We start from the raw sequence: 12,700 nt of genomic DNA, 5'->3' as shown, positions 1-12,700 counted from the left end.
CAAGCTAGAGAAGTACATATATGGATTGAAACAAGCCACCTGATAGTGGTATTTAAAATTCCATGAAGTTATCTCTTCGTATGGTTTTGTTGAGAATATCATGTATCAATGCATATACCAGAAGGTCAGTGGGAGTAAAATATGTTTTCTTATTCTATATGTAGACATAATTTTATTTGCAACAAATGACAAGGTTATGCTACATAAGGTGAAATAATTTCTTTTTAAAAATTTTAATATGAAATATATGGGTGATGCGTCTTATGTCATTGGCATTAAGATTCATCGTGATAGACATCGCAATATCTTAGGTCTATCTCAAGAAACCTATATCAACAAAGTTTTAGAAAGATTTTGGATGAAGGATTTTTCACCAAATGTTGCTCCTGTCATGAAGGGTGATAAATTCAATTTGAACCAGTGCTCGAAGAACGAATTTGAGAGGGAGCAAATGAAAAACATTTCATATGCTTCTGTTGTTGGAAGCCTAGTGTATGCTCAAGTCTGCACAAGACCTGACATTGTATTTGCAATTGGAATATTGGGAAGATATTAGAGTAATCTAGGTATTGACCATTAGAGAGTTGCAAAGAAATTTTTGAGATATCTTAAAGGTACAAAAGACTAAATGCTTATATACAAACGATCAGACAATTTGGAGGTGATTGGCTACTCTGATTCAAACTTTGTCGGCTGTGTTAATTCACAAAAATTAATATCAGATTACATATTTATGTTTGCTAGTGGAGCTATATCTTGGAGGAGTGTCAAGCAGTCCTTAACTGCTACTTCCACTATAGAGGCTGAGTTTGTTTCATGTTTTAAGGCTACCTCAGATGGAATATGGCTGAAGAGTTTCATATCTGGGTTTAGATTTGTGGATTCAATTTCTAGGTCGTTGATGATATATTGTGATAATTCAATTGCTATCTTTATGGCTAAGAACAAAAAAAGTGAAAGTCGAAATAAACATATCGACATTAAGTATTTAGCCATAAGGGAACATGTTAAAGAAACAAAGTGGTTATTGAGCATATTAACACTGAGCAGATGTTAGTTGATCCTTTAACTAAAGGTATGCCACCACACAAATTTAAGGATCATATTGTCACTATAAGACTTGTTTCCACCTTATAAATTTTTGTTATAAGAACGGTTATAAATAAAAACTCTGTTAAGTTTGTTGTTTCTCATAGTTTGTATGCACATTAATTTGATTATTTCGAGAATATCACTAAAGTTTGAACTTGGAATAAACATTGGGTTTATTCATTTAGAAATTTGGGCTAAAGCTTGAGACATGATGTATTGTGATACATGGAAGATACTACTCAAATTCTAAGAGAAAATATCGCCATGATTCATGCATTATGTTTCCACTTTAAGTATTCATGGGCAATACGAACCAAGTGGGAAAATGTAGGGCATGCATTTGTTTTGTAGGAATGCTCCCCACTTTTGCTGCCTAACTTCCACATCTTGTATGTGTGATAGTGGGACATGTTTTGGTGGTTTTTGATAGGGAACCACCACCATAAATACCTTAAGCATAAGGTCCCTAAGCACATAAAAAAAATTCCATCTAGTGAGGTTTTCGAATGCTTAAAAGACTTTAGCGATTTTTGTGTTTTCATATAGCTAAATTCGACATCCTCGTCAGTTGTTTGACGCACTCGACAGTGGTGTTACAACGTCTGGATTTTGACATTTGATTGAGACAATAGCCGGAGGTATTTATGTCCAATCTTTTCGGTTGTACTTTAACGTTTAAACCATAATTTATGCTTACAATGATAAGCGATAATTTTATCTATTTTTTATAAATAAATTTTTAATAATTTTTAAAAGTATATTCATAATATATTTAATATATAAAAAAATTTTATAAAATAGAAGGATAAAAAATTAATTACCCAAAATTATTAAAGGATAAAAATGTCATAAAAAGAATATTACCCTAAAATCTTACATTATTTAAGAAAGAGTTAGATATTAGGATTGTCTCTATGATCTTAGCACTATTGGAAATAATATCATCTGCTCAAGTTAATCTTTATGAATCAAACAAAAATATTATGTTAAAAGGCAAGATTATCACTGAAAATATAAGACAATTTGAACAAAACAAATTTTAGTGGCTTTTTCGTACAAATAACCTAAAAAATTAATTAATTAACAAAATAATATGGACTAAAAATTATTTAAGAAAATGACTTTGATTTCTATAATGGCAATCATTGTTGCTTTACTAATCGACTACACCACTCACTTTTTCCCTCAATCATTACTTAATTATCATAGTTTTTTAAAAAAAAAATTAATGTCTCCACTGTGTCAGATGATATTAGTATGTATTTTTTAAAATAATATTCAAAGTGGAGAAAAAAATACAGATATTCAAGGTGGAGAAAAAAATAATATTTTTAATAGGTGTTGTAGGTGTAGAGAAAAAAATACGGGTATTTTTTAAAATACCAGTAAAAGATATAAAAATATTTTTTCTTTTCTTTCTCCACCATGAATACTCGTATTTTTAGAAGTATTTTAAAAAATATATGTGGGTGTCGGCTGACGCAATAATGATACCAAAAAAATCTTTTTTTTTAAAAAAAAAATATGATGATTGAATTATGATTTAAGAGAAAAGTGAATAATATCAGCACCAATTGTCACTATAAAAATCGAGTTATTCTTTTAAATAAATTTTTGTCTAAATCATTTTGTTAATTAATTAAATTTTTTTAGGTTAATTGTATATAAAAAAAGAAGCACATTTTAGTTTATGAAGTTTTTGGTTTGGAAGAGTAAATGACGTAAATTCCAAAGAAAGAAGTGAGAAAAGGTGAAGCATCGGCGTTGGGAGGGGTGGTGGAAGTAGAAGAAGGGTCACCGTCACAGCTGTAGCTTTGTCCTATTCCCGAACCTAAGATTGCGACAACCTCAGCCTCAAGGGACCACCCTATTTTTATTTTTTCCCCTCGGTTTTTTTTTAAAACAAAGTTATTTATACCTAACTAAACAAAACAGTGGTCCCCTCCTCCACTCTGTAAAGAAAATATCCCAACTTATATACATTAAATAAATTAGTATGAATTTGTTGTAAAAAAAAGTAGCATGTATTAATCTATTTAATTCTATATACATGGAAAAAAAAAGGAGAGAAAATTACAGGTATTTTTCCTAATATTTTAGATTAATGTGTGGGTGTTGTCAAAATCATCTACCCCACAATATATCCTTTCATATGGTTTTTTTTATTTTATCCTTTAAACTCAATAATCAATTACTCATGATTTCCGGGATAGGACAAAAAAAGGGTATGGTTTTATATAATTATTATTGTTATCCAACTACCCTGTTAAATTATAATATAATAATGTCCTCTAATTGTCTGATTTTTTTTTTACATCAGTTGCTATTATTTATATTTGCATTTTTAAAATTAACTTAGTCTATGTAGATGTATTTTTTAAAAAAATTACTATGTAATTGTTATATATGTGTGGAAATTATACAAATTTATTTGTAAAGTTTTATATTAGTAAACTAAATTAAAATAGAGAGAAAAATAAACATTTTAAAGTATAAAATTCAATAGCATATAAAAGAATTATCTAACTATGCATGTGAATAAAAATTTATTAACTAATAATTTTTTAATTGAAGTGTTAGTAGCATCACCTCATAAGGGTGAAAACACAAGTTTGAATATGGAGAAGCACACTTGCTGGAAGGATCTTATCTTTAATGCTCTTGACTCTAAAGGGTTTAGTCTCAAATCTAATGTAACCCTATTTGGTTCTAGGAAATAGAAATCATTTTTGTTGAGGGAAGATCAACTCCTCTAAGAGAAGCCTTTAAAGTGTTGTCTAGGGGAATGTCAACCCGTTCCCTCAACAATAGAAGGTATTGTCCCCCAATGGAGGATTTTGTCTCCTCGTGAACGATTCACGAAGGGGGCATATCACCATTGGTTTTGAAATATCGGTCACTTGTTGGGGTATATGGTACCACTTGAACTACATAGCCCAAGTGGTATGATACACCCTAATAGGGTTAGGAGTTCGAATCACATCAAGGGCTTAGATACTTATGTCGCCTCTTGGTGGATGGTCATACACCCACTTACAATCAAATTGTTCTTCAAGAATAAAAACACGCTCGGCTCTTTTGAGAAAAATCTTCGAAGTGTCGGCTTTGAAAAAAACATTTGATAATTAATAAAATACTAAAGCAAACATTTGATTGAAAACTTTAAAAATGATTTTTCTAAATGAAAATGAAAATATATGAAAAATAAAAAATACTATTTTCACTAAAAATGTTTTGTAAAACTAAAAAAACTTTCTAAACAAGAGTTTGAACTTTAAATTTAATTAAAGAATTCACTTTAATTCATATCATGATTTGTCATAAACGAATTAGATGAAACGATTGAACTAAAAATTGATAGTCCAAATAGTATTCCAAAATTAGGGCAAGACTAAACATATAAAAACTTGTTCCATTAAAAATTGTCTAAACTGAGTTTAAATTAATTTAAATATTTAATTTTATTGTTATAATTTATAAAATAAATTTATGTTTGCTTTTTTCTATCTTCAAATTTATAGATTTATTTTATAATTATGGAACCGACATTTCAACAAAAAATTGATCCAACTACCAATTGTTTTTCAAATTTGTTTCTCAAGTTAGAAACACAAGTACGAAAGGCATTTTCATCATAAATGGTAAAATTTTATTTGTATTCACCAAATTTGTATTCACCTATTTTAAAAAAAAAAATAAAAGTTTTTTTATGAAAAAAAAAACAAAAGCAATTTACCCTTATTGAGTTTAGAATATGGTGCACTTTGGTTTAATCGAATCATTGTGCAATAACAAAATTTAAATATATTAAAAATATCTAATTATTTGTTTGATCTAAAATTCTCAAGCACTAAATACATAAAATAATGTTTCTCTAAATTATACATATACAGTGAGAGATAAATAGAACTAGAAACTCAGCAAACAACAATGATAGTAATAAATATAAAAATATTATTTCAACTCAATTGAAATCCAAATTATTTTCAATGTAAAACAACACGAATTCAAACGTTTTTATCCTCTAATTCAAATATTAAAATGAAGTTCCGAATAGTTTTAGGTTTCGCATAAAAAAAATGCACCATTTTTGCTTTTAGTTTACTTGTAAATGTTAAGAAACGCCACGATAATTTCTCAAGATATAAATAGTAATATATAAAATTAGAAACATTTAAATTGAGCAGTCTCTTATGATATGTATATATTGTTGTCGCTCATGGCGTCCAGTGATAAGTCAATTTTAAGAAGATAAGGCCCAAAACCAATGGTCGACCCTGACACTACAACAAGCCAATTTATGTTTGACCAGTTGGAAGATGAAAATCGAGTTTTGACCAGAGGCACAGAGAGAGAAAGAGATCAAACCACCCTACACCTGCATTTATATATAATCATCATCCCATCCATCCCACTCTTTTCTTTCAAAACTTAAATCCCTAATGCTGTCTGTCAAATTGTTTTACGCTACATCACCATCACTCCCCCATCCTGTCCCAAATCCCTCATCTCAATTTATTGTTCCCCATGGCTTCTCCTGTTTCCACACACACCCATTCCAATCACATAAATACCAATAACATGCTCAACCTGCCTTCCTTATAATTGGGACCACCCAACTTCCATTTGATTTATCAATCATCTATAGATGATGCAGCCGTGGACTGATGATATAATTTTGCCCCCCGTACTTCCCCCCTTTTTACAGTAAATTACTTCCCTCATACTAAAATCACAGTATGTATGCGGTTAATCAAGGGTTTTATTAGTAGTGTTGAAATACCAATTGAACCACAAGACACAAATCATTTACAGTTCCAAGACTCTTCCTGAATGATGCTTTAAAAACCAACCAACCTCACATCACAATACACTTTTCTTTTGATTTTGCATCTTGCCTTGGCATTGAAGATGACGGGTTCCTTCCGCTGTTTCTTGGCACCTGCAAGACGCCACTTCTTTTATTCAGAATTTAATGTTCCATAAACAAAGTTGATCTATGAATTGAAGTCGCTCTATCTAATGTAGAAGTGCATAATAATAGTAAAGGATTCATTCATAATAGTTGTTAAACACACCCTATAAGTCATAACAAGCCTATTAAAGTCATACCATCTACTCTCCATATTTCAGGCAACTGTTTAGATTATATACAAGTCAGACTAGCATTTAGGGTACTAACGGAAAGCCCAATTTAGTCCCAATTATTATTCAACTCTTTCAGATATACTTACTATAGGCATATCTCTTCCATCAAAACGGTTTCCTTTCTGAACAAATAATATTATTATACAACAATAGTTTTCATGTCAGTGACGTTTTGCCTTGTATAAAAGTTGGAAAGAATTGAGGATGGAAAATTCTTGTACCCCAAAAAAACTATTAAAATTCATAACCACTTTCCTATCCTTCACGCTAAGCAAAGCCTTAGAGGCCCAGGTCAGTCCAGCTGAGTTTGAGAAAAGAAAGCCCATCACACCACAAATCAATGCAAACATTCCAGATGCAGGGGCCAGGAATTGGAGATCAGAAACTAATATGATACTTATTTCATGATATCTAGAAGGAAAAGGGAATAAGATACCTGGGGACCTGTTACTAATCTTGAACCACCAACAACCGGAGGTTGCTGCACATTTTGACGCTGTGGCTGTTGTTCAAACTCCTGTTGTTGTAAAGCTATTGCGAGCTGTAAATCTGAGCTGTGGTGATATCATCGTAGAATCAATAACCACTAAATATGTTTATAGAAATTTTAATTCATGCAAGAAATATTAAAAAAGATATTTTAACACAACTGGCTTTCCAAATGATAAATACGGGATACAACATTTCAGAAATATTATCAAACGTCTAATATCCACAAAAGAATGACTTCCAATATGTAAAAAAGATTAATCACTGAGGCTAATTAGAAAGTACTGGCATCAAGAGAAACAATTGAAAAAGAAAATAATGCAAATACACATAACCAAAAGTTGGTATAATTACGTTATATCCAATCCACCTTGTGCTGCATTATCAATGCTGGCAATATAGTCCTGCAGAAGGTAATTCGTATGTAAGTTTCACTAAAGTCATTAAATAGACATTCATAATACTCTTGCCAAAGGGATATACATACAGCCGTACTAGCCATGGCATTTTGTTGATCCCAAGCACCATTGGTATGACTATCCACCTTGAATTCTTTGAAGTTGCCAGTCATAAATAGTGTGTCTCCATTGACCTGAAAGCACGGGTAAAGTTTTGGATACCAAACTCAAAAGAACCAAGAACAGAAATGAAATAGATTTACAACAGTAAGAAGGTACGAATTTAAAATTTTAATATATTTAGCAAAAAAATTTCAAAAGTTTTTTTATCATATTAGGAAGTTGAAAAGGGCAAAAAATATAAAAGAATGGAGAAAATGCATCATCTAATGAAAGAGCATTTAAAGTTATTAGTACTGTGGAGTATGGATAAACAAGGAAAAATCTATATCTGAAAAGCAGTTTTCTATTTCTTGTTACTTAAGGTATGGTTGTTTACATATGAACTTGTTTACCGCACAGCATGGAGAAAGATCTAGTTTTTTCTCAAAGCACAATATGTAAATTCAGGGGTAATATTCTTCCCTCTGTTCATATTATAGTTGTTACAATCGACAAATAGGAAAATCCACAGACCATAGCTATAGCTAGAACTTCCTTTCCAAAGACTAAAACCACTGACGGGCAAAGATTTTTGTTCTCGCTCATTTATTATGTTTTCCATTACTTTATAATGCTAAAGCAAAAAAGACCGGTTAAACATCATGACAAACTTCAAGAAAAACAATATACTTTGAGACTTCAAATAAGCAACCATATAAATATTCCAACTTTACCAAGTTTGAGTACAACATAAATGACACCCAAAACTCAAAGAAATGATTCTTGGTTAAGGTCTCAAGATAATAATTTTACCTCATTTAGTTTCTCCCACACCAAATCAGGCTGATTTAGATAGCCTTGGTCAGTAGCTAAAAGATAAAGTTCACCGTCATACTGCATGAGTTTCATCAAACCAAGAAATAATTAAAATAGAGCAATAAAGAAACTGGTAGAAAAATTGGCCTATTAATTTAGTAAATTTGTTCAAGAGTTACAAGCATAATTAGCAATTCATAGACAGCTATAAGCAATAAGTCACAGAAAAAGTCACTCCAGTTCGTAACCTTAAACATGGTGCTGAAATGATTATTACGAAAGAAAACACAAAGCTCTCGTTCTTTAAGACCATCTTGTAAGCAAAAAAGCCTGCAAAATATATTAATAGTCACTGAATGGCAAGCTTCCTCATGCCATAAAACTATAATGTACTCAAAAGTAAATAAGATTTTTAAACCGATAAAAAGCTACTCAACATACCCATAAAAGGTCAACTGACTGGCATTGTTCTTCAAGAAGTTTCCAATCAACTCCCCTGTATAGCACTAAGGAAGTTAATACTAGGTCATCTCACATAAAACACATGAAAATATCTAAACAAAAAAGTCCATTTGGATAAAAAAGTACTTTTAACAATTTAAAAAAACTGAAATGAACAAGCAAGTACATTAGTTTTCCCTTATAACAATTTTTGAGGAAGCAACAAGCAACGAGCAAAAGGTAAATAGCAAACACAACAAAGAAAGATAACCACACTTTAGATTTACATTTTTGATAAGGTACACCTACTAACCTTGCTGCAGATTGATTTCATCTTTAGACCTCATATTGGAGTCCTCCACAGCTGTTTTGCCAGCTTGTTTTGCAAGAATTACCTCACCTTCATATATAGGCTCCCGGTCTTGATATGTTGTTGTTATTGAATCTAATATGCAGTCTTCACCTTCATATATAGGTTCACTTCCATCAAGACTAGAAGTGAACACTTCAGGCACATCTAAATGATGTATTCTGCCACTAGATGAATCTGAACCAGCATTCTGTAAAGACACAGATGATTCTTCAGTCGTGTCACAACCATTCACATTATCTGGAATGTCAAGAGCATCAGTTGCAGATGTGGATTGTATCTCAATATTTCCACCCCCTTGTGAAATTTCAGTATTTTTTCCATCTGCAGAAGCAGTATTTTTTGCAAGAGAAATAGTAACTGCATTTTCAATCTGGAGCAATTCATCAGCACTACTCCCCTTAACAACCATTGTTTCAACATTATTCTCCTCGACCACATCATTAGAAAGGGTAATATCCCCAGATTTAACATAAAATGACTGATCCTGATTAATATCATCAGTCTTTAGCAACTCTTCTTTTGAGACGGTCTGAAAACACGTCTTACCAACACTATTATTGCTCAAGGAAATGCAATTATCTGAAAAGGATGGTTCATGCTGGTGCAAGTTCTGATGTTCAGCACTTCTGTCCCCCTCTTGTTTATCTACAGAATCTACAGAAACAGGGTTGTTTGAACACGATCTTATATCTAAACTGCCAGGATCACCATTTGAGGTTGGCAATTCAGCCTCTGATAATTTCAAGGCTTTCATTAGCTCTGCTTCCTCCTCAAGATCCCCTTTTCTTAAGCTTTGCTGGTCAGAAACAGAATGAGGAGAATCATCAAAAGATCTCGTTTTTGACAGGCAGGGAGAGGGAACACCTAGAGTGGCAGTTGTTGCAGCAGCAAAATCCACACAATCTTCAGAGTTGTTTTTGGGTGAAATCTCCATATTTCGAGTTTCCAATGCGACAAGCTCCCCCATAATAGCATTATAGGATTTTGACCCAATGGCACTAGCAGTTTCATAGTCCTGGCACATGTGTACCATGACAATAAACCATCAAATACTAGACCAAATAATTTGTACTACATAATGTGCGATTAATCGAAAATCAAGATGTGCAGGTCCAAACCTTGTAAGCCAGATCTAAGCAGGATGGACGTCTCAGAAAATAACAGAACAGTGATATAAATGGCTATAAGAAATGAGATGTATAATACGAAAAGAAAAAATATATATATAATAATCTAGAAAAGCAAGCAATACAATCTGATTATAAATGAACATACAAGCATGCATAATCAGAAAACCCATAAAGCAATGCATGTAACATATCCATAACGGGACTTAATCTATCTCAAACATTAGAAATTTGATACACAAAAAAATTTAATGTCTAATATAACTTGAACCATAACACAAAAGTCTAGCCAAACAAGCTACAGACTCAACTTGAAATGGTTTGTGGTCATAAAACCTATATGAACCCTTGTTAACAATGAAGTACAAATCAGTCCATCAAGAGCCCAACTACCTAGCTCATTCATCTGGAGGTAAGCTGCTCGGACAATTGAAAACATGATTTTGTGTACAAGGGTTACTCATATTTGTCTTGATTGTTAAAAATATGGATGTTATGTACCACTGACCATACAGCAGAGCCATAGTCAAGATCATACAAGAAACTATACATTCTTTGGCACATTTTTTCAACTATTGATGCCCCAGCTTGGAAAATTAGATAGAATAACAGAATTCAATATGCTTTATGGTGCACTAGCAAATGCTCCTTTGTCCAGCTGCAGTTTTCTACACAATCATATTTACAGCTGCTATATCTAAAGCCATTAAAGCGCCGTTATTACAAATAGTAAAATAATAGTTCATACTATAATGAAGTAAATACCCAAAAGGCATATAATCGGTCAGAAAGGGAAGATTTTAGTCTGTTGGCAGTATTCATGGGGACCAAGAATACTGAGAATCTTATTTAACCTATGTACTAGGCACATAACAAGCTTCCTTGAGTAACATGAGGAGCGTGGCAGGATTATTGATATGAAATGATGTAGATGCAGACAACAGTTATATAATCAACAAAGGCAGTAACAACATATAAATGCAATTCTTTCTTTTGGAATACACGATTCTTATTAGCTTGAGAATACTTGCTATGCATTAAGCATACCTGGGGATCAACTATCCAGCCATGATAAAGGGGAATATCAAGCAGATCAAATATGGCACACTCTGGAGTGAACTCAAAATCATCAATTCTGCAAGTTGTACACATAATTCAATAAGAACTGAAGAAAGAAGCCATTTATAGAAAAAAAATGAGGGAGAGAGAGATGAAAAGACTAACCTCCTGAATTTAATATTCACATCAATCCCTGTAGCAAGGCGCGGAAGTAAATCAATAGCATCTGCAATATTCTGCTGTTGGTTTTCTACATACCCTGCATCTTTATTCTATATGCCAAAAGGATATATAAGTATCATCCTACTGTAGCAGCAACAAGCTTTTTAATGAGCTGAGCATAATAAAGGAAAGAAATTACATTGACATTACTGTTAGAATCAATCAGGCGCTCAGCTACCAGTGAGAGCAATTTCTCCTGTGAAACTTCAGCTATATCAGCACTCAGGCTCAAATTGTTCCTTAAAAGGAGAATATTACCTGTCACAGCCCCCAACAAGTGTTCATTTTCAAAACTTAATTACCTCCAACTGTAATTTGCATAAAATTAACAATATAGTGCAATTAGACTTTTGATCATGTTTCAAATCCAATTTACAGACAGAAAATGTCATTCCCAAAATCTTCCTTTTTCTACTTCAATTCACGGTCCAAGGTTTTCCACAAACAACAGGAGGAACGGTAAATAATTAAAAGATTATCAGAACATTCCAAATGATCAAAAAGATCGATTATAAATCGCTCCGGCAACAATCAATACGCAAATCGAAATTCTCCAACTTCCTTTTCACTAAAACTACAAACCTGAGAAGTCAACCAAAGATTAAACTAAAAAAAATCTAAACAAATTCCAATCCGGATCACCTAAGCAATACAATTAGAAAACAATCAAAATCTAAAACCCTAGAAATGGAAAGAAAAAGGACTTACAGATGGCAAGGAGAGGGCAAGGTCCATTGTCGTTTTGGAGAATAATAGGCGTAGTACGACCTAAGAACTGGATTGGCTTAGTCTTGTGCAAGCACTCTTTAATTCCGTCTTGCTTTTGTTGTTCCTGATTCTGTCCTTCGTTCACTGCTACTTCCTCCGATTCACATGCCGAAGAAGCCAAAGTCAAAGGAGAAGAAGAAGAGGAAGCATCAGCAGCAACAGGAGGAGGTGTAGCAGCTGCGGCCATTTTTCTTTTTTCTTTTTTACTTTTGGTTTGAAACAATTTGATCACGGAGAAATATTACTACCGGATGAAACAAGAACGAAAAATATAAAGTGTTTATTTACACGAGTTTCTCTTTCTAAGAGTGTTTTATAAGCTTAATGCCCTATGTAGTGACAATTACAAAAAGCAAGGCGATTCAACGAAAAGAAAGTGAACCATTATAAGGTTCTTCTATTTTTGACGGCAAAACCAATGTTTTCATTTTCTTTTTTCTTTTTAATTTGGATATTTAATGAATTATACATATTTATATACTTTAGAATTCAAACTTTAAATTTTCCTACTTTATTAAAATCTCATTAAATGGTTGCATCTAATAATAAAGTATATTACACACTTAAAAAAAAATATAAGTCCAAATTTTAAAGACAATATTATTAGTAAAGATAATAATAAACCCCGAACATGTATATTATAAAAAAAATCTCATATATTTTTT

The 12,700-nt window shown here is 32.2% G+C and overlaps 1 protein-coding gene across 1 annotated transcript; it reads right to left on the bottom strand.

The window, feature by feature from the left end:
• Positions 1-5,451: 5,451 nt before the first annotated feature.
• Positions 5,452-12,415, bottom strand: LOC107926977 (ubiquitin carboxyl-terminal hydrolase MINDY-1). The gene is made up of 12 exons (XM_016857927.2): positions 11,976-12,415; positions 11,407-11,525; positions 11,211-11,317; positions 11,034-11,121; positions 8,800-9,874; positions 8,487-8,541; positions 8,294-8,375; positions 8,043-8,123; positions 7,217-7,321; positions 7,084-7,133; positions 6,677-6,794; positions 5,452-6,034 (listed from the first exon to the last, which is right to left on the bottom strand). The coding sequence occupies exons 1-12, from the start codon at positions 12,220-12,222 to the stop codon at positions 5,951-5,953; spliced, it is 2,211 nt and encodes a 736-aa protein (XP_016713416.2). The 5' UTR covers positions 12,223-12,415; the 3' UTR covers positions 5,452-5,950.
• Between the last annotated feature and the right edge of the window lie 285 nt (positions 12,416-12,700).

The sequence above is a fragment of the Gossypium hirsutum genome, chromosome A08 (genome assembly GCF_007990345.1).
Source record: "Gossypium hirsutum isolate 1008001.06 chromosome A08, Gossypium_hirsutum_v2.1, whole genome shotgun sequence".
NCBI classification, from domain to species: Eukaryota; Viridiplantae; Streptophyta; class Magnoliopsida; order Malvales; family Malvaceae; genus Gossypium; species Gossypium hirsutum.
This window is presented reverse-complemented; position numbering and strand designations above follow the sequence as displayed.